The sequence below is a fragment of the Aphelocoma coerulescens genome, chromosome 3, assembly GCF_041296385.1.
Source record: "Aphelocoma coerulescens isolate FSJ_1873_10779 chromosome 3, UR_Acoe_1.0, whole genome shotgun sequence".
NCBI lineage: Eukaryota > Metazoa > Chordata > Aves > Passeriformes > Corvidae > Aphelocoma > Aphelocoma coerulescens.
The window spans coordinates 60,308,251-60,328,458 of NC_091016.1; the positions used below are offsets into that span (position 1 = coordinate 60,308,251).

Genomic DNA, 20,208 nt, shown 5'->3' on the forward strand with positions numbered 1-20,208 from the left:
CAGGAGAAGGGAACTGCAAGATGCTGCCCGAAACATACACTGTGTAAATCACAGCACAGATGCTGCCCTAGTTATGCAAGGAATCACTCAGGCCCAGTTCCCTCAGACATCCAGTCCCCTGGATCTTAGACACCCCTCAGGCTATCAATCATTAAATGCAGAGCCCTCCTACCCAACTATACTTTCCAAGGCATCAGAGAGGCGGGGGGGGGGAGAAAGAAAAACAACACACTCACAAAAATCTTTAAAAGAAAACTCTCCAAGGAGAGGAGGAAAAGAAAAATTGGAAGGGATCATTATTTTTCCAGCCATATCCCTGACTTCTTTTTGAACAAAGGCAGAGGAGAAGGATGGCGTGCTGTGCAGAGCCAGCACAGGCCTGTAAACCCTGGGAAAGATCATGTTGCCACATAACCCTGTTGTGTGACACAAGTGCATGATCTGAGCCAGCTGCTGCTGCTGGAGGTGAGGTGAAGGAGTTCAAGGCTGAACTCTTCCAAAATCCACCTGTTCTCTGAAGGAGTCAATATTTAAGACCTGATTTCGACGTGTGCAGCAACCCCGGCTTCTCATCCTGCCCGTGGGAGGGGTGGATACTCAGGAACAGGCAGGAGGACCTCATCATCTGGGACGATGAAGTCTTTTAATACTGCAAGAAACTTTGTTGCACTGCTTTTCATTTCTGGGTGCCTTCAGATTGCAAGGCTGTTGAGTAAAAAGCGCCCCTTTTCCAGCATAAATCCCATCCATAAATCATGTTAACAGTCCTTACATGTTGGGGTTTTATTCAGTGAGTTTTTTCACTGCACAGATATTAGGACATTGTTTAAAGGTATGAATTATTGTTTACAATAATTAAATTTAATGATTCCTACAAACTGCTAGCTGCAGTCAAGAATTTACAAACATATGCAGACACTAAGATCTCCCTGATTTGATAGCTTTAGCCCACGGTTCTGCCCCTTAACTACAACAATCTTACCTCGAGCAGGGCTGGAATAAAGCACATGGACATCTCCTGCCAAAAATGCCAGCATATGGGATTATGGGATTATATATCGGCCTAACCTCTAATTAAAGAAATGAAGTCACTTGTGGTTACTTAAAATACAGAGCCAAAACTGTGGAGCACGTACAAGCTAAACGAAAAAAATAAATACTTGCTTGGGTCTGAAAACCGTCGGAAAGAGCAATACTTTCCATAGGACGGGCTCCCTTCCTGTCCTGCTGGGTTGCTGGGGCAGGGGTGTGGGCATCTACACCCGGGCACCTGCAGCCCGAGACCTGTGTGCCAGGGCAGGCGCTTGCCACGCGTGCCCGTGTGACTGAGGACACGGGAAGGGCTCCCGGGGCAGCCGCCTCTCACTGCGGGCGTTCAGGGGGTGCGGGGCACGGCCGGGGCGCCGCTCTGCGCAGGGACACACAGCTGTTCCCGACCCAGCCGCTCGGCACGGGGCCGGCCCGTGAGCGGAGCGAAGCCTGCGAGACGGGATGGGCAACCTCCTGCCCGAGGGGAAAGGAATAAGGAAGGAAGAAGCGCCATCCCGGCTCCCGAAATTCCCGTGGGTGAGTCACGGCGGGCGGGGAGGCCGCGGGGCTGCCCGGCGGCGGCGCCCCCTGGCGGCGGCAGGGCCGCGGCGGTTGTCACAGGCCGGAAAGTCCCTGCGCTCTGCCGGTGGAAATCCCCGCTGGGGTTTTTTGTGTTGTGTTTTCAGTCTCTCGCTCTCTTTTTTTTTTTTTTTTTTCACCCGGGCGCTTAAACAGAAAGGGGAAAAAAAAACAAGAGGCTGGGCTCAGCCCTTCATTCCGCAGCGGCAGCGGCAGCGGCAGCAGCAGCAGCTCCGGCGGGGAGAGAAGGGAAGGAAGGAGCCCCGGCACGGTGGGGGTTGATGGATCCCGAGCGCGGCTGCGTCCCATCGCCCCAGCCTCGCCGCTGAGCAGGAGTCACGGCAGGATCGGCCGGAGGAGGAGCCCGCCGCGGAGAGGTGAGCGCCGCTCTGGGCAGGGCACGGCGGAGCCCCGGGCGCGTTTGCAGGAGGGCGCCTCGGGGGCCCAGGCGGGTCTGGCGGCGGGGCTCGGCCGTGCCCCGTGTGCCGGCTCCGGCTGGCGCTGGCCGCCGCCGGCCGGGCGGTGACGCTGTGCCCGCTGCCGCCGGCCCGGCCCGGCCCCCGGGGCTCCACGGGCGCCGCGACGCAGAGGCAGAGCGGGCGCGGTGCGGTGCGGTGCGGCCGGGCTTGCTGCGAGCGCCGGCGGTCGCGGGGAAGTCCGCCCTGGGGCTTCGCGTCCTTCTCCTGGGAAGCTGGCGTGCCCTATTGTGTCCTTTTCACCTTGCATACCCAGCCTCCAGCAGAACAGTAGGTCAGGGAACGAAGAACGCGGAACGCTTACTGTGGGTAAACCAGTCCTGTGGGATTTAAAAGACCCTCGGTCCTCATCTTCTGATTTGGTGAAGAGTAATACTATGTTTTGGGTTGTACCGAGCAAAGACCCAGGCAGAAAAAAATCTATGGGGGCTCAAAAGGCATTAAGCATGTTTATTTTAGAAGTTTTAGCACTTTATGGAGAAGTTTATTAATTGCCGTTTTCTCAAATAGAGGACGGAACATTAAAATAACTTTATGAAACCATTGGCAGATCTCAGAACATTATTCAGCTTTCCCGAGCCCAGCATCCTCAGTATTACACGTTTGGAAAGGATGCTGTCTCTAATTATTGTTTACAGCTGTTCCTTTCTGGGAATTCCTAGTCATTACTTGTCAGAACGTTAAAGTAGCATAGCACACAACAAAGCACAGTAGACTGTAAAATAATATAACTGTAGGTCGGTTTTCTAGTTTTAAATCTCCAACTTAGATGGCTAGTGAGTTCTGTTTGTTTCATCCCATTGATTTCGAAAATAAGGGTTGCTTGGCTTTTGCCTTGATTGACACTTATGACTGTAAATAGCATAGGCAGTAATTTCCACGTGTGGAGGGGGAAAAATGTCTATAGAACATAGTATCGAATGATGTTGTTTCAGTGAGTGCTTCTGTAAACTCAGTACTTTTTGTTACTTAAAGCTGGAAATAACCATTTCAAGGGTCCGTGCCGGTAGTGCTTAGTCATGTGATTAGTCTTTATTTGTGTAAAAAATCCCATTGACTCAATGTTTCTACTAACATAAGTAAGGAATTCAGTATTTTGGTCATCTCAGAGCAAAGTAGAGCTGTGGTTATTATACACATTAGTAAGGGGTTGTTTATATTTCCTTTTGAGAATCATTCATACATTTAAATACAGGATTACATAAGTAGCATGTGTTAAAACTATATTCGCAAGGAGAGTGGATGAGAAAATGTGTTATTTTCATTTTAAGGCTGTATGCTGGTGGGGGAATGATAAGAATATGCCATCTCTATTACCTAAAGGAAAGCTTTTCCGTATGTGCAAGATGTCACAGCTCTGTGCTGTAGGGTGTGTGAATGACATTGCCCTAAAGTAGAACTTTGTAGCATCACCTGTTTCATCTGCCTCTGTTCAGGGCTTTTCAGGATCTCCACTGTGTGTCTCCATCAGATGGTTCTCAGAGAGGTTATGGAGGTCAGCTCTTGGCACCTGGAGTTTGAGGTCCCCTTTCACCCTGAGAGGGTCTTTTCCAAAGCTTTGGCTGGGCATTTGGAGGTGGATGTTGCCAATGGAAGTGTCTGGGTAAAGAGGAGTAAGGAGCTGTTTCCCTGTGGGGAAGGAGGTGCTGAAGCCCTTCTGTGCAAGAGGGGTTTTCTGCCTCCATAGACCTGGGAATGCCTTCCCAGTCACTCTGACTGGAGTTCTTCTTCCTCCCCCTGTGCCTCCTGACTCCTATCTCCATGAGAAAACTTTCTAATAGTTGCATAAACAATTTTTGGTTGCTTCTTGTTTCCCTGTACTTGATGTCCATAGATTGATATACATGTGTGGCTTGATACTTGTCCCTAGACGCATAATCACAATGGTGAGTTCTCCTAATGTGACTAACTATACTCTAAACATGTTAGGCATGCATACTTTTATTTGTCTTGATACAAACTTTGCTTTGTTTTTAAACAAAGCAAGAATGTTTGTGGACAGCATGGAGAGCCTCTCCACGTAAAAACAGGTTGTTGTTTGTACTGTAGCGCACGGGAGTTCTGAGGGATGTTGTGCCTACGTTGGCTCTAACTAGCCACAAAGTTAGCCTGCTCTGAATAAGTATTTCGTAGAGTGTAGAGGGTTTGAGGTTATGGGTTTCTTTTTATGTTCCTGCTGCACCCCATGAGGCCATAGTTACTGAAGAAAGGGATGCAGGGCAGTAAACATTACATGTCCTACTGTGGAAAGATATTGGGGGTTTTGAGCCAAGTGGAAATGCTTTTTCAGCTCTGTTGACTTACCACTGAGTAATAGTGGCACTGCAGTCTGCACCCCCACACATGGCACAAGCACCTCTGTGCTGTAGCTCTACCACTCACAAAATACAAGGAGCCTCAAGAAAAGTAGCCTAAGTCCGTCCTTAAGTGACAAATTCCTCATCTACCATATCTGGCCACTGTAAGTATGGGACTGATACTAGCACAGCTTGCAATTCTTTGGGCTCTTTCTGTACTCTACTGACCATCACTTCTCAGAATGTCTGGACTGTGGAAATCTGAATGGTCATTATCTGCTTTCTTTTGGCATGTTATCAAAGCAAGAGCTTGAAATGTGCTGAAACTCAGCAAGTGCATATGGGATTATGCTGTGCAATTATCAATTAGTTACGTTTCCAGGATAATTTTCCCTTCCCTTGATCTTGCCTTCTCTTATCTTTATTTTGATTTAAATGTTTTTTTTTTTGAATGATGATGCAGTTTCCTTACTTATGAATAAATCCTCTTTATTATTTCAGTAAATTATATCAGCAAATGAGTGGGATAAGATGATCACTGCCTATATCTGAGTAATGCAGAAAAGTTAGTGAATATGAGCTTTAAACAAACATTATTTATGAAAGGCTCAGTTGGACTGCATCCACTCTGTGCTTGTTTTAGGCAAAACTGCATCCAGAATCCCGCCCCTGAAAGTGTCTTCTCAATCTCTGCAGAAGTGATAGCACTGTGGTAGAGGGTCACTAACATGGCAATAAAAGGATCCTTTTTCATTTCAGATGTCTTCTAGAAACATGGCTGGCCAGCACATCCTTCCTCAAGCTTTGTATCAGAGCAATATGCTGAAGGCTATGAAGATCAGAGAGAGGACACCTGAGGATCTAGTCAAACCTCCCGGTGGAATAATTCATCACTTCAGGACTATGCACAGATATACCATAGAAATGTTCAGAATGTGCCAGTTTTGTCCACAGTTTCGGGAAACGCTTCAGAAGTCCCTGACTGACCAGGCTACCCAGACTTCACTGGAGCGCCAGAGGAAGCTCAACTGGTGCAGGGAAGTTCGGAGACTTGTTCCTTTGAAGACTAATGGTAAGTTATGAGCAGGTCTTTGCACTTGCAGTAAAATGGGTTCTACGAATGTAGCATCTTTATAAATAGCATCTGAGTTCACATTACTGAAACAGAAGCACATGGCTTTAAAAATGTGCTGCCTTTTAATCTTAGTTTTGTAAATTAAAATTCTTTCCACATGAGGTACTGCCCTGAGGCTGTAGCAGACCCCTGCCCATACCACAGTATGTGAATGCTGTAGAAATTTCACAGGTATTTTCATAATGTTGGTAAGCTGTGGCACTTCAGAGTCAAGAAAAAGGCAGGGAAACTTGATTTGGAACCCACCGCCTTCCCACGAATCTGACTGCTACATGTCGGCAGCCTCGTCGGAAGCACCAGACATCCTTTAATGCCAGGCAAGAGGAGCCTTCAGATGCTTTGAGTGACAGGGATGCATTCCCATGTATATTTAGCAGAAGCTAATATCCTTCCAGTAAGCCCTGCTGGCAGGCAGGGTTTGCTTGCTGATCCAACTTCAAGAACAATGATGGCAATAGCACTCAGAACATGGAGCCTCTGGGAACCTGATGCTGCTGTCCCTGGGGTTAGCACCCCACACTGGGGTTGCTCCCTCATCCTCAGCTACCTGCTGGGGTTTGCCAGCTCTTGCCTTCTCTCAGGGCCCAACAGTAACCCCCATGGGTGTGACTGACACCCATCTTTGTGCAACACAAAGTTTGCAGTGCCCTTTTCTTTCAACAGTCAGTGCTGGTTTCAGGACTTGGCTTTTGGGTTACTTTGTGTGTGTATTGCATCAAGTGCTACAAAGGAAAAGGCACAGAAGTAGCACCAAGATTTCCTGAACGGGTTACATTTGTCCACAGTCCTGAGCAGGAAACCTTGGCACATGACTGTAAGAGTCATCGGGCATTTCACATTCAGTGGAGGAAAGATTCGGTAATGGCTATGACTTACAGTCACGCAGCTGCAAACTTGGACTCAGGATTCCTTACAGCACAGGTTGTCCCTAACCAGGAAGAATAGACTGGGACAGTGAGGACTTCAAGAAGATGGAAAATACATATTCTTTGCTCAAGGAGCAGATCACAGCAGTTACAGAAACACTGGGTGTGGTGGACCTGCATCCTTGTTGAAGTCCATGTTATGTTCTATGGTTGCTTCTTTTCATATCTGCTTCTATACTTATCTTCCTAGTCCACATTGTTCCCTTTCCAAGTTCTGCCATATTTCTTAGTCTGATTGTAAACAGCTGTGTTATACAAAAGCCTTAAAAATAGGTAGATGTCACTGCCCAACCTAAAGCCTGATCCCGATGTGCGTCTGTAACTGTTGTAGAGGCATTGACCTTTTGGTGGGCTTTTTGGGCTGCCTCTGCATTGGTGTAAAATTCTCATGACTACAGTTGGGGTGTGCACAGACGTTGCGGAATCTTGAGCTTTGGAAGGACTGGAGTTGCAGCTAGAGCAGGCAGCGCTTTGCAGATGCTGGGAAGGTAACATCACTCCAAGTGTTGCATCTTAAAAACTTCACTCTACAGATTTTCTAGAAAAATGGACAATATGCACAGTTCTTGCCTGGGGCAAAGAGTAACAGTTTTAGAATCCCCCCTCTCTTGTCAATACAAATCCTGCAGGGATTAAGGCTGCCTGGACAGACCCTTGTGGTGACCACATTACATTCAGTAACACAGACCTCTTTCTTTGTCTCATGACCATCGGCGAGTGTTACACGTGGGAGTAGCATGGACTTGGATCCCGCCTGTGAGCAGGCGCACCAGTATACGAGATGCTGAAACATTAGGGCAGATTGAGGGAAAGCAAAGCAAGGACTCGGTTTGTGGTCTCCCCGTACACTGTGCAGACGAAGAACTTGGCTTCAGTTCAGTGCTTTGGGGTCATTAAGTGCATGAGTAGGAGTGCCTTTGGAAACCTGTGGGTTATGCAAAGTAGTTGCATTGAAGGACCTTTGCAGGAGAAGGAAGGTAGGTTGGACAGTAGGAGAGGATCTCTGAAAGAAGTGCAGAAGCCTGGAGAAGCCCTGTATTATTCCAGAAAGTAACTTTTTTTTTTCTCCCATGTGGCTTGAAAAATATTTCTCTAAGCATTTAGCTGCTTAACCTATAGATGTGGGAGGAATATGTTAATTCTTTCAGTCAGCAGTGGGCTTTCTTCAGAAAATTCTGGGGTTTTTCTGATCAAGGTTGTAGTTGTTGAAAACAGAGTAAGTATCTCCTACAGGATCTTTTGATGTATATTTTACCTAATATGTTTGTGAATCTGTGGAGTGGTGGGGTTTTCTTAATTAAAAAAGCTGTTTTGAATCACCACATATTTCTTTGCAGAAATCTGAGAATGGAGGATAGAAGGAAAGCGGTAGGAGGTACAAAAATCGAAACTGTTTGGGTTTTTTTTCCCTTTTTTAAATTTAAAAATTCCAGCATCTATTGGCTGTAGAGATTTCACTTGTATAATGAATTGGCAGTCATTCCAGCTCGCCCAGCCACACCCCCTGGGAAAGTCCGAGGGAGGCTACGTTGCACCCCGCAGAACAAAAAGTACAACTGTTGCTCAATTGCTAGTCAAACGGTGTGGGGGAATTCCAAGTGCTGTGTAAGGAATTTTGGGCAGTGCTTCTCAATAAAGAACCGAAAGTGAGCTCTCAGAGAGAGAAAAAATTTAATCTTATCTTTGCTCTAGATTTTGCAAAGGGAAAATTTTAATGGGATTAATATGTCATCTTTCTTGGTCAGAAGGAAACCCAGTCAGTTTTTCTGTCATCTTTGTTGCTCCCTGATATTTGAGCTCAAGTAAGCAGTCTGCAGAATTGAAGTAAGCTTTGCAAGACAGCACTCAGAAACCAGAAGGCAGTTGCAGGAACCTGATATCCACCAATCCCATAACAATTTATGAAACATTGAGTAGATTTCAAAGTATATCTTACTCAGGAACTGGGGTCTTTTGTAGGCTTTTCTCTGCAATTTCACCGAATAAGTAGCAAAAGTGTACACAATGGTGTAATTGAACTCATAATGTGTGTGGCAAACTGGGTTTAATTCTTTTGTGGGAGTTCTTCGGGTGGGTTTGTTTGGGTTTTTTTTCACATGAGAAAAAATCTAGTAGCTTTACCAGGGTTGATGTCTTCTATTCCAAGAAAATTGCTGTGGTTTCTTAGCATTGGGTGAATCTATTTACCACTGTAGTAAACATCAGACCTAGTTTTGCATCTGAGGATATGACAATAATGATTCTTTATGTCTCCCTTTCAGGGGAGACATCCCCTTTTGAAGAAGATAGCTAGAGATAGAATTCGAAACCCAGATATAGACATATTTTTTGTCAAACCTTTTAATTAAGTTAGTTACCTCCTCTGAGTCTCAGTTTCTCTGAAACTGAAGAATATCACAATCCTTCCTACATGGAAAGAGGAATTTTTCAATGCAAGGAGATTGCGTAAATGAAAATGGAATCACTGTCTTTCATTTACTTAGTTCTAATTTTGGATTCTAAAAAACAGCCCTCTAAGTAATACACATAAACACCCAACACACTATCATTTCTGAGAGGAAGGCCAGAGGTGTTCCTATGATTGCTTTACATAAATCACCTGCCACTCCCTTTCTGTCTCCTTTTTTATTACAATTCCTCCATCAAGAACAGCCAAGTGCCAAGCAGTGCTCATCAGGGGATGTGAGGCTTGGTGTTACTGTAATATTTTCTTAGTGGCTTTCATTATTTCAACCCCATGCCATTTGGTGTATATTTGTATAAACACCAACGAGGGAGATTTACATCTTCTTTGTAATTTTATGACTTTGTTGTGTTTAAGAAGCTATTTCAGCTGTGTTTGACGTTTGTAGTTGACCCCAAAATTTAGTGTGTGATACCAGTCAAAGTTAAGTAAGACAGGTAAGGGGCATTGCTGAATGACAGCTTAACTTGGACTGGTACAGAGACAAAACCAGTAGGGAGGGGAGTTTTTTCTTTCTGTCTCTGAACAGAGACCATAACTCTGGTCTCCTTCTTTACAACCCTTCTCTCTGAGGCTTAGAGAGAAGTGCACAGGGAATATGCATACGTGCAGTGTAATTCTATGTCCCACAGGTTTGTGGTGTTTTATTTAAGTAGCCGTTTGAAAATAATGCACTCTTTCTTTTGTTGCAGGTGATGGAAATTGCCTTATGCATGCAGCATCGCAGTACATGTGGGGCATTGAAGATATCGACCTTGTCTTAAGAAAAACATTGTTTAGTGCTCTCAGGGAGATTGACACACAGAACTTCAAGCTCCGCTGGCAGCGGGAGGCTGTTAAATCCCAGGAGTTTGTGGAAACGGGACTCCATTATGACACCCGGGTAAGGCGGCCTGAGGGAATGGTGCTGTTTTCTGAGTGCTCACCAGCGTTGCCTTGCTGATTCTGTTTGCTTTTGGGCTTCACGAATTCCATCATTAATGGAGAGCAGAAATAGTCTTCCTTTGGAGGAAATGGGAAAATGTGGTTATTTGAGCACTGCTGTACTGCAGCTGGTTCCTGACCTCCATGTCTTTGAACCATTGGTGACAACTGTTTCTTTCCTCAGAACTGGGAGGAGGAGTGGGAATACCTCATTGAAATGACCTCCCCAGAAATATCTGGGGCTCGAAACAGGCTTCCTTATAATGCACTGGAAGAAATCCACATCTTCATCCTTGCTAACATCCTCAGAAGGCCAGTCATTGTCCTTGCAGGTGAGTTGCCTGGCCGGTCATCCCACTGCATTACTCTTGTGCTGTGTTAGTAATCTTAGTCAACAGCTGTTGTTTTGAGGTAGATGCATTTCAGAACACAGTGTTTTCAGCAATTATTCTAAAACCCCCAGCATATGTTTTCTCTTGCCTGTAGCACATACTTATTTGTGTTTTCTTTTTCTTTTTTATGCAGATAAAGTGGTTAGAAGCTTAGAGTCAGGTTCCAGTTTTGCTCCTTTGAATGTTGGTGGTGTTTACTTGCCTCTCCTGTGGCCAGCTGAAGAATGCTACAGATACCCAATTGTGCTTGGCTATGACAACATGCATTTTACACCACTGGTGACTCTAAAGGACAGCGGGCCAGGTATTTTTCAAGTACCTTGTTTGGTATTTATGTTCCTTCTTCAAAACCATTGTGCTGATAAAGCATTTAAAATACAATCTGGTTTAGATTTCCATTTATAAAGTTAAATAAATGTAAAAGATTAATTTGAAATACATTCTTAAAATGTGAGCAGAAACAGATTGGTCTGTGGATCTGAACAGAAACTAAATGTTACCTTCAAGATATTGATGGAAAGTAGAGTGCAACTCACCTGCTTGCAGGCTGGAATTAGTCAAAGGGTAGCCTCTGCTTTATTGTGTTCTGGCCTTCTTTCCAGACCACATCGTAAGAGAAGAAGCTTTGAAGGATGCAGTCTCACAGCAGGTACCACTGCCTGGCAGGAGTAACAAAATATATGCTTTACCATTTTTAATGCATCACTTCTGAGTGGACAGCAGTTCTCTAGTTTCAGGTTACAGCATCATCCCACAGAAAGGCATAACAAACAAAGATCTACAGTGCTGCTCACATGGAGGAGATATTTGCTATGGGGACATTAAAACTACTGTGGGATGGAGCTAACTGTGATGTAGGTGTGTCTGCGACCTCCCCCATGGTACCATATAGAAACTGATTGCTCTGCCCAGCTGTTCTCCTCTCTCCCAAAAATTTAGTGGTGATATCTCCATGTGTTGCATTTTATGGTTGTTCCTGACTGGTTGGTTATGTGTGTGTATATATATATGTGTGCATGTGTATGTGTTAATCCATCTTGTTTCTCCACAGAAATCCGGGCTGTCCCTCTGGTCACCAGTGAACAAGGCAGATTTGAGGATTTGAATGTGCACTTTCTGACAGATGCAGAAGAGAGGGAGAAAGAGCAGCTGCTAAAAGACTACTTGATAGTGATAGAAATTCCAGTGCAAGGCTGGGATCATGGTACAACTCATCTAATTAATGCTGCAAAGTGAGTGTCATTCCTGTTTCCTCAAAGTTATATTTTTTACCAAAGTGGGACAAGCTGGGCAGCCCAGTGTGTTCTTTTTGGTCTTTCCTTCCTTCCCAGGTGGCCCATGTGTTTACTACCTGAAATATGAAACATTGGCATTACCATTGATATGTTTTGAAGTAGTATGAGCTGGGGCCCGTCTCAAATTTAAAGGCAAAAATGTGGTCAGACTTAGCAAACTGAAACTAGCATTTTAGAAGAAAAAATCCATTTGATCAGTTTCACTGACTTTTGGATTACACAGGAGGGTGGCTGAAAAGTAGTTAAATGCAGGAACTAGTTAGCCCAAGCTCTTGTGCTTTGTGTAAGGGCACATTGCATAATGGGCAGTTGGTGTAGTTTTGGCTGCCTTGGGGAAAGTACTTGGCAGTATGGTCTTAGCACAGATGCCTCAACACCCTAGGCTGTTCTGTGTGGCAGTAGGTAGGAAGCTGTGGCCAGTGAAGGAACCGGTGTCGCAGCTCATCCCCCTGATGGTTGAGCATCAGTAACACACAGGGAGCAGCTGGCAAGACACATCAGCGTCTCTTATTTAATGGACATTGGCAGCGATGTCCAACCAGTCCCCTCACAACTGAGGGAGGGAAGTAACTCCCTGTATCCTCAGTCTTTGCGTCCACTACCACACGGGAAGGAATCTTTAGGCTGTTGACTGGTTCTGGTTTAAGGGCCTTGAAAATTGAAGTCCTTCTACCAAAAGTATACATGCACACATAAAAGGTAGCACTTGAGCTTCCCTACTCCCACTGCCTAGATGTGTTCCGGAGTATTACCAGAAATGTTAGCTCCTCATCTTTTCCCTGCAGCTGGAGGCAGAGTAAGGATGGTGTGAGATGGATGGTAGCATTGCACATACCACACTGAAACCCCCCAGTTTGTTTGAAGAATTCTGCTGGTAGATACAGACCCAGCAGGGCAGAATCAGGAGCAGATTTCATGATAAACTGTATCATGGAATGCTGAGCCCACTGTAGGAAGGGCTTGTTCTTAGTATGGACTGGTGAAGAAAAGCTTCTTCTACTCTAACCTCTGCTCAGTTGAACACTGGTCCTCAGAGAAATTCACCATTTGGGGGACTTTCTGCTTCTGAGAGATTACCCATATTCTTTGTGCAAACAGCTCTTAGACAGAAAACCCTCACCTAGCAAAGCCTTTTAAGAATACTTCTGTTTAGCATTGTTTCAGGACATTTATTTCAGACGTGAAAGTCTCCATCACTGAACACCTGCTTTTAAAATTATTTCCATTTACAGCAACAGTGTAACATCCCAGATCTTCTTTCTGAGTAATATGGATGTGCATTAAATTTACATTTCCTTCCCACATTGCTTGTATTTGCTTCCACCCCCACCATCTGGTCTTTTCAACCACTGATGCAATCTTCCTTTTTTTGGCTGTCAGGTTAGATGAAGGCAACCTACCCAAAGAAATAAACCTCGTGGAAGATTACTTTCAGCTGGTACAGCATGAGTACAAGAAGTGGCAGGAGAATGCTGAACCTGCTAGAAGAGAGATGTGTTCCAGGAATAGACAGGAACTGTCACTTTCCCAGCTCTCGCTCTTACAGATGAAATGTGAAACGCCGAATTGCCCTTTCTACATGTCTGTGAACACCCAGCCCTACTGCCACGAATGCTTTGAGCAGAGGTCCCAAGCAAACAAAGGAAGAAAGCAGACCTCCAAAGCAGCACCTGAGAAGCTGAAGGCACCTGGGTCAGGCTTGTCCCGTGGGGATATTTGTGAACCTGGGGGATGGACATCTGAAGGGCCTGTAACAGAGCCTCGCTCTGCACCTCCAACCGCTCCGAGCCTTTTCCTGTACAGTGAAACCACAGCCATGAAGTGCAGGACCCCAGACTGCCCCTTTACACTGAATGTGCAACACAATGGGCTGTGCGAACGCTGCTACAACTCCAGACAGCTTGGTCCCTGCAACAAGTTGGATGACCAAAGACACTTAGACTATGCCACATGCAAAATGTGCTGTCAGAAGGCCAAGAGGACCTTCAATGGTATATGCAGCACTTGCTTCAAAAGGTCTACAGAGCAGTCCCCAAATGGCAGTCCCGCTTTCCTGCCCACCTGCCACCAGAGATCAACATCAGACCCATCCCAGATCTCACAGATCCTCCACCAGCACTCCTGTTACCAGGCTCCCAACAGCCATGGCAAGGAGCCCCCACCACCAGCACTGCCTCCTGAGGAGAACAGGGGAGGCAACCTCTGTAGGAAACCTGGTTGCAAGTTTTTTGGGACATCACAAAATGAGGGTTTTTGCACGCTGTGTTTCTTTGAGTACAGGGAAAACCATGGTAAGTGGAGATGGAGTGAGCTTTGACGCACTTTGGCTGCAGATCAACCTCCTTGAACTGTGAAATTCTGTGTGCACTGGGTGATACAAGGGCAGGGGGTGATGAAAACAGCATGAGGAGAAGGTGATTTTCTGTCTCTTGTTATCCTATTATTATGGTTTAACAACAGCCAGCAACCAAACCCCACACAGCCACTTGCCCACTCTCCCACCAGCGTGCTCAGGTAGAGAATCAGAAGAGTTAAAGCTGGAGAATTCATGGGTTGAGATAAAGAGAGTTTAATAGGAAAAGCAAAAACTGCACATGCAAGCAAAGCCAAACAAAGAATTAATTCACTGCTTGCCATGGGCAGGCAGGTGTTCAGGCTGTGTCTCCTCCCAGCCTCCCATGCACCCCTGCCAGCAGGGCACTATGAAAAGCAGAAAAGGCCTTGGCTCTGTGTAAGCCCTGCTCAGCAATAACAAAAACATCTCGATATTATCAACCCTGTGCTCAGCACAAATCCAAAACAGAGCCCCATACCAGCCACTGTGAAGAAAATTAACTCTACCCCAGCCAAAACCATAAAGGAGCACATGGCAGCAGTGTGAGAAATCCGTGAAATCTCTCGTAAAACTTCTTTCAGCTTTGATGGAAGCAAAACTAACTTGAAAGGGGGTGGGTTTTGATACCTCCCCAGCATCCACTGCAGTCATGGTTTGGTATGAATTTTCTTCACAGCTAGACAAGTTGTAGAGGTCAGTGAAGGAAATGCTGTAAATGTATGGAAGGTACTGAAAACCCGTTATGTTAGCAAGGCATTTAAGAACCTTTGAAGAATTTGAAGATCCGTATCTGTTCTAGATGTAACAGGTATAATGCTCTGGAGTAACTACTGTAGTTGCCTTGATAAGCAGAGCAAGTAGCAGTTGACTGTGGATAATTAGCTGGTATTTTGGAGTAATTTAGGCGTGTATTGTTATACTCTACCTTGAAATCTTCCTTGGTAATACCGTGTGTGTGCATGCACGTGTGTTTAAAGACTGACCTTCAAAAAGGAAATAGTCTGTGAATAAATCACAGCGTGAAATCTTCATCTTTCATGCTGCTGCCCTCTTTCACAGGTAAAGAGCCCTTAGGTATAGAGCCTGAAAGGCATAAGTAAGAGAGAATTATTACTTATCCCTTCAGACTGTTTTATTGCTGGTAAGTTTGCCGATACAAGTAAAAAAACATGGAATAGGTTGGGTTGGAAGGGACCTTTAAAGATCATCTAATTCAACCCCTCTGCCATTGGCAGGGACATCTTTCACAACAATGAGCTTTCCACATGAATTCAGATTAGGGAACTTCTATGCCAGCTTGCAAGAACTTATTTTCCAGCATTGCTCACAATGAAATTTTTTTTCCTTCTGATTGTGGAATATATTAGATTGCTTCATGAGACTAAAAAGTATAATTCACTTTTTCCCATTAAGCTCTGTACCACTTCAATAATCTGATGTGACTGAAATGGGGGAGGCTGAAATGGGTAGGTCACAGATGACAGTCAAAATGAAGTCAAAGATGAAATTTTTCTCAACTTCGGTGGGATCTAGGTTTCCCACTTAGGGCAAGTTTTTCCCAAATCATCTGTTTCAACAACTTCTTATATGAAAATCAAGGCTGCATTAGCACCCTTATTTACATAACATGAAGAATGATGTACCAAGTGGGGGGTGTCTCAGGGTTGTCAAAAACCCACGCTTGAGGCTAGTTGATCTTTTTAATTTATTTTCATTTTTAAGGTGGGGAACTTTTTATGGTTGCTGTGGGTCATCAGATCTCTTGGGCACATTCGAACTCCTCCTGTTCATGCTTTGCATTACAGACAGTGTTCTGCTACGCCAGCAGAGGAGATCTCAGAGGAAGTCTTCGGCAGCAGATGAGACAGGGAGCTCCGCTGCCGGCTTCCGTAACACTGTGTCCTGCCAGCGGCGCGACTGCGGCACCCTGGGCAGCACGATGCTCGAGGGGTACTGCCAGAACTGCTTCATTATAGCCCAGAACCAGCGATTCCAAGAAGCCAGAAGGACAGAACAGCAACTGGTGAGACAGCCAGAAGTAAGTGTGAACTTCTCAAAATCTTCCTCTTGTTTAGCGCTGCATGTTTTTCTCTTGTGTGAGCAACTTGGGATGCATACTAGAAAATCCTCAAATGACTGCATCCTAGCTATCATGGAAAGACAACCATAGAGCATGATTTTTTCTGCTGCAATTGAGCAGTGCTCCTAAAAAGTCATTCTCAGTTTAGGGTTGTCAGTGGCCATGCTCAGTTTTACCTCAGCTGGGATTTTGCCAGCAATTTTAGTGGAAGCAATTGGACCTACAGTTGGGTTGTTTTGTTGATTGGGGAGGGATTTGCATTCTTACCCTTAGAGCTGTGCAACTGCATCATGGGGTTCAAGTTGAATTTTTGATTGAGTCCATTACAGACTGTCTTTGTTCCAGATGGAGGTATTTTATTTGGTTTGTTTTGGTCCTTTTAGAACTGAGGGTTGCCAAAGATAAAAAACCCAACATTTTTTCCTAAGAAATGACAGAATTTCTGGTTTTCTTTGGTAAAACTCGACTTGGCTCTTGGCATTGCACTTTGTAGAAGTGCCTGCAAGCAATCCCCAAGTGATTACCTATACAAATCATGAGCAGAGTAAAAAGGGAATGAAAAGCCATTTGTGCTTCCAGCACAGCGACTGACAATGTGTTTTAATATTTTTCAAGAGAACAGGGCAGCACAGAGATGTGCAGCGAGCAGCACTGAGTACCCAGAAGAGACAGTGTGGTGTGGCTTCGTGTAGAAACAACCTGGCCTGCAGAAGTGATGACCTGTGCCCGGAGTGCCGGCGCCTCAGTCAGCTCCCACTGTCGGGGAGTGCCAGGGAGCCAGCGGCACAGGAGCCTCCCAAGCAACGCTGCCGAGCCCCTGCCTGTGATCACTATGGCAATGCCAAGTGCAACGGCTACTGCAATGAATGCTACCAGTTCAAACAGATCTATGGCTAGTAGGGAACAAGAAAGCGATGCCAGCTACTTCCTTCACTGAAATGGTGCTATGTCCAAAACACTTAACAGTCCTGGGAGTGGGAGAGCGGGGGGAAACATAAGCTGTCTGCTCAGATCATGTTTATTCCCCAGAATGGGAATAAATTTATACTTCCTCTAAACACTGCATACAAGGACTGCTGAGAAGGTCACATTGCCTTCTGCACAGAGCTCTCATTCATGACTAAGGTCTTACAATGCCATATATAATTATTGGACTTCCCAGGAGGAAGTATGAAGCATTTGAATCCAAAGAACTTCCCAATTCTGCCTCTTTCTCAATACCTCCCCTCTCCCAGGGAAGGACACATGTCTACTGTTGGAGGTGCTGGACCTTTTTATGTCTGCATACATCAGTCAGGGGCAAGTCCTTCCTGAATGGGATTACCCAGGACAGACTGATGCAACTCCCAGCCGACATCTGGAGAAACGTGGTTTGGGTTGCCCATGTCCTTGCTGTTCTTACAGAGCTCTCCAGGGCGGGAGCTCCCACAGGCATTTAGGGTGATAACAGCAAGCGGTCTGTGTTTGCAGAGCCCTCAGCAAACCATAGCCAGAAACAAGACCAGCACTGGTCTGCTCCTTTAACAAGCTTAACCTAATCAGCATTTAGAACCTTTCCCAAATCCCAAGACAGCTGGAAAGACAGAAGTTACAGAAGAAATACATATGATGGCAAAAATGCACCCTGCCATTTCCCACTTCTGTGGAAGGAATTATCTCCAACAGACAAAGAAAAACCCCAAATCCCTTTGTGTTCAGTTCTGAAACAAGAGTGACTCTTCCCTCTCTTGCACGGCAACTGTCAAGAGGAGTATGTATGTGCTGTTCATACCCTCCCTCCCATTTCTGTCACGCTCTCTGTCATCCTTAATGTGATTCTGTTATCATGCAAACAGCTTGGAGCTCAGTAACATGAGTTCCTCAGGGTTGAGATTTTACTCCTGGAGTTTATGCATCCACTTCTCAATCTGCAATTTTTCTTTAGGAACCTCATCTTTACCACTGTGCCTGGTACCTACTTCTCTCTTCTTTCACACCTTTTAAGATTTTAGCACCTGTTTTGCTGCTATGATTTTGGATACCTCTTCTAACTTGCTTCTCAAGTTTAGAATCTTTTTCTAGTTACTAAAAAAAACAGTTTATAAAAAGAAAAAAAATTAAATAACTCACGACTTATTTCTGTTAAATTTTATATATTTTGTGAACCTTAATGTGAACGTATGTTTTATTAAAATATTTATATTATTTGAAACAATGCAATTTGAAATTTGCACAGCTAGGTTTTTTTTAACATATATTTACCCTAGTGTTGAAAGTTACAAACTTAAATGTATAATTGAAAAACTTTCTGTGGTATAAAGAAATAAATTATTGAAGGACCGAATTTGTTATTTTTATATCTGCGCAAGAGAGCACGGTTGAGGATGGGACACCCCCTGAAGGAAGCCTTCCTGTTCAGCAGTACCATTCAGCATGTTACTGATTGCTCCTTGGTGCAGATGATGTAGCCAAGTGCCTGGAAGAGGTGATAACTTGCTGTGAGTGGGTGTTCTCTCAGGAAGAGCTCTTGGTTCTGTTGAAGGACCTGGGTGTGAGGAGCTGGCTCCTGTGGGTGCAGAGTATTTTCATCCCCAGAAGAATGAGTGTGGGAGAGTATGCATGGTGCAGGAGCAGACTGCAACGAAACCTAACCTACACTGACTTGACTTAGCTTTCTTTGTTCATCCATCCGTTACTTCAGTAATTCCCAGTGAGTGGTGCTTGAGTGCTATCCTGGGAGGTGGTGATGGCAGCACATGATCCCAACCTCCACCCAGCTGTGTGTGCAGCCCCAAAGGCACAGGCCAGGCCTACAACCTTCCCTCGATCAGGGACAGCAGGGAAGCCTTGGCATCAGAGTTGCTCAGTAGCTCGTGAAGAGGCAAGTTGCCAACTGCCAACTGCTGTTCAAAGAACTACATGAAAACAATGTTTTCTTCTTATCCCAAGCTCAGCCTAACCAAGCCTCACTGCCAGAGGATTTCTGCGCTGTTAACTCCTGTACTGGCACTTGGGTGTTTCAGACCTCTGCCTAGACAGGCATACATACAAACACTTGCCATACTGTACACTATCATGGCTTTTAGGTGTTGCTCATGACATGAAAGAAAAATATGAATCAAGGCTGCAAACATCCCTGTGCAGTCAAGGACCCTTTCCCAAGAGACTGACCTCTCAGCTCAGTTGCTGTCTGTCCTGGTTAACTCTTTAATCCATAGCCCAGCTCCCTTTGCACTCACAGAGCTTCCCTCCTTTCAGAGCATACAACCTAGAAGTCAGCCTACTCCCCCCAGAGCAGAGCCTGCTGGACCTACCAACCCCATCTCTACAGCACATTCCTCTTATACAAAATCTGACTCTGTTGACCAGTACCCACCTTCTCCCTTCTTTACAACTCGTGCAACTCACATGCCCCTGCGATTCATTGAACTTTGCACCCGGCAGACACCTCCGTGGTGAAAGAGCAGGGAAAGATAGGGAGGGATGGCTGCAGCCAGGCAGCAGGAGATGGAGGCAGCTCATGGCATCCACTCTCAGCAGCCACCAGTCCCTGCTCACTGAAAAGAACCTCCATCATGACACCCTGAGTGTGAAGAGGCTGATTTACTCCATTTGCTGTTAATTGCAACTTCTGCAGAGAGGAAGGATTTCATATCAAATGCTCCACATCCCACTGATTTTTCTCTGCTGTTTTCTGGGCCCATTACTCATAACCCTTGTGTCACATGAGGCTGGTCTCATTCTGAAGCTCCGATGTAAATGAGTGCCCAGCCTGTCTCTTGTGATTTGCTTGTGTGGGAACATTAAAGCTAGTGGGGCCTTTCTTTTTTTTTAAATACTCTGGTATTTCCCTTATGTCCTTAGGGGATTTTGACCCTCTTGATGCTTTCTGCTCTTTGCCCAGACAACTCTTCAAGTTCGTATATTTTTTCCTTCCTGTTCTGCAAGAGAGAACTTTCATTTGGAGTGTCCCTTTTTGTGACCACTTCACTTAGAAAAGAAGGCTCTTTTCTAAGACACATATCTTCGATAGCCAGAGGTTTTTTTTCTTAGCAGAAAGGCAAAACTAGTAGAGAATCATACAATTGTTAAGACTGGAAAAAATCTCCAAGATCACTGAGTTCCACTGTTAACCTAACACTTGACGTGTTCACCACTAAACCATGTCCCCAGATGCCACATCCAAACCTTTTTTTAACACTTCCAGGGATGCGGACTCAAACATTTTCCTGGGCAGCCTGTTCCAATGCCTGATAATCATTTCAGTGAGGGAATTTTTCCTATTAGCTAATCTAAA

General features: G+C 45.2%; 1 protein-coding gene across 3 annotated transcripts; it reads left to right on the forward strand.

The window, feature by feature from the left end:
• The first annotated feature begins 1,659 nt into the window (after positions 1-1,659).
• Positions 1,660-18,243, forward strand: TNFAIP3 (TNF alpha induced protein 3). 3 transcript variants are annotated; one of them, XM_069010487.1, is made up of 9 exons: positions 1,660-1,985; positions 5,141-5,453; positions 9,599-9,789; positions 10,015-10,162; positions 10,356-10,526; positions 11,274-11,454; positions 12,898-13,808; positions 15,658-15,890; positions 16,548-18,243. In XM_069010487.1, the coding sequence occupies exons 2-9, from the start codon at positions 5,141-5,143 to the stop codon at positions 16,827-16,829; spliced, it is 2,430 nt and encodes an 809-aa protein (XP_068866588.1). In that variant the 5' UTR covers positions 1,660-1,985; the 3' UTR covers positions 16,830-18,243. The 3 variants fall into 3 exon arrangements, with proteins under 3 accessions (XP_068866588.1, XP_068866589.1, XP_068866590.1); XM_069010488.1 differs by lacking the exon at positions 1,660-1,985 and adding an exon at positions 2,270-2,358; XM_069010489.1 differs by lacking the exon at positions 1,660-1,985 and adding an exon at positions 2,287-2,389.
• Positions 18,244-20,208: the final 1,965 nt, after the last annotated feature.

Bases quoted from the DNA above. Each gene is read 5' to 3' on its own strand.
- TNFAIP3 (XM_069010487.1), top strand. From the start codon at position 5,141: ATGTCTTCTAGAAACATGGCTGGCCAGCACATCCTTCCTCAAGCTTTG. The intron at 11,455-12,897 runs GTGAGTGTCATT...TTTGGCTGTCAG, and splicing joins CATCTAATTAATGCTGCAAA to GTTAGATGAAGGCAACCTAC. The intron at 13,809-15,657 runs GTAAGTGGAGAT...TTTGCATTACAG, and splicing joins TGAGTACAGGGAAAACCATG to ACAGTGTTCTGCTACGCCAG.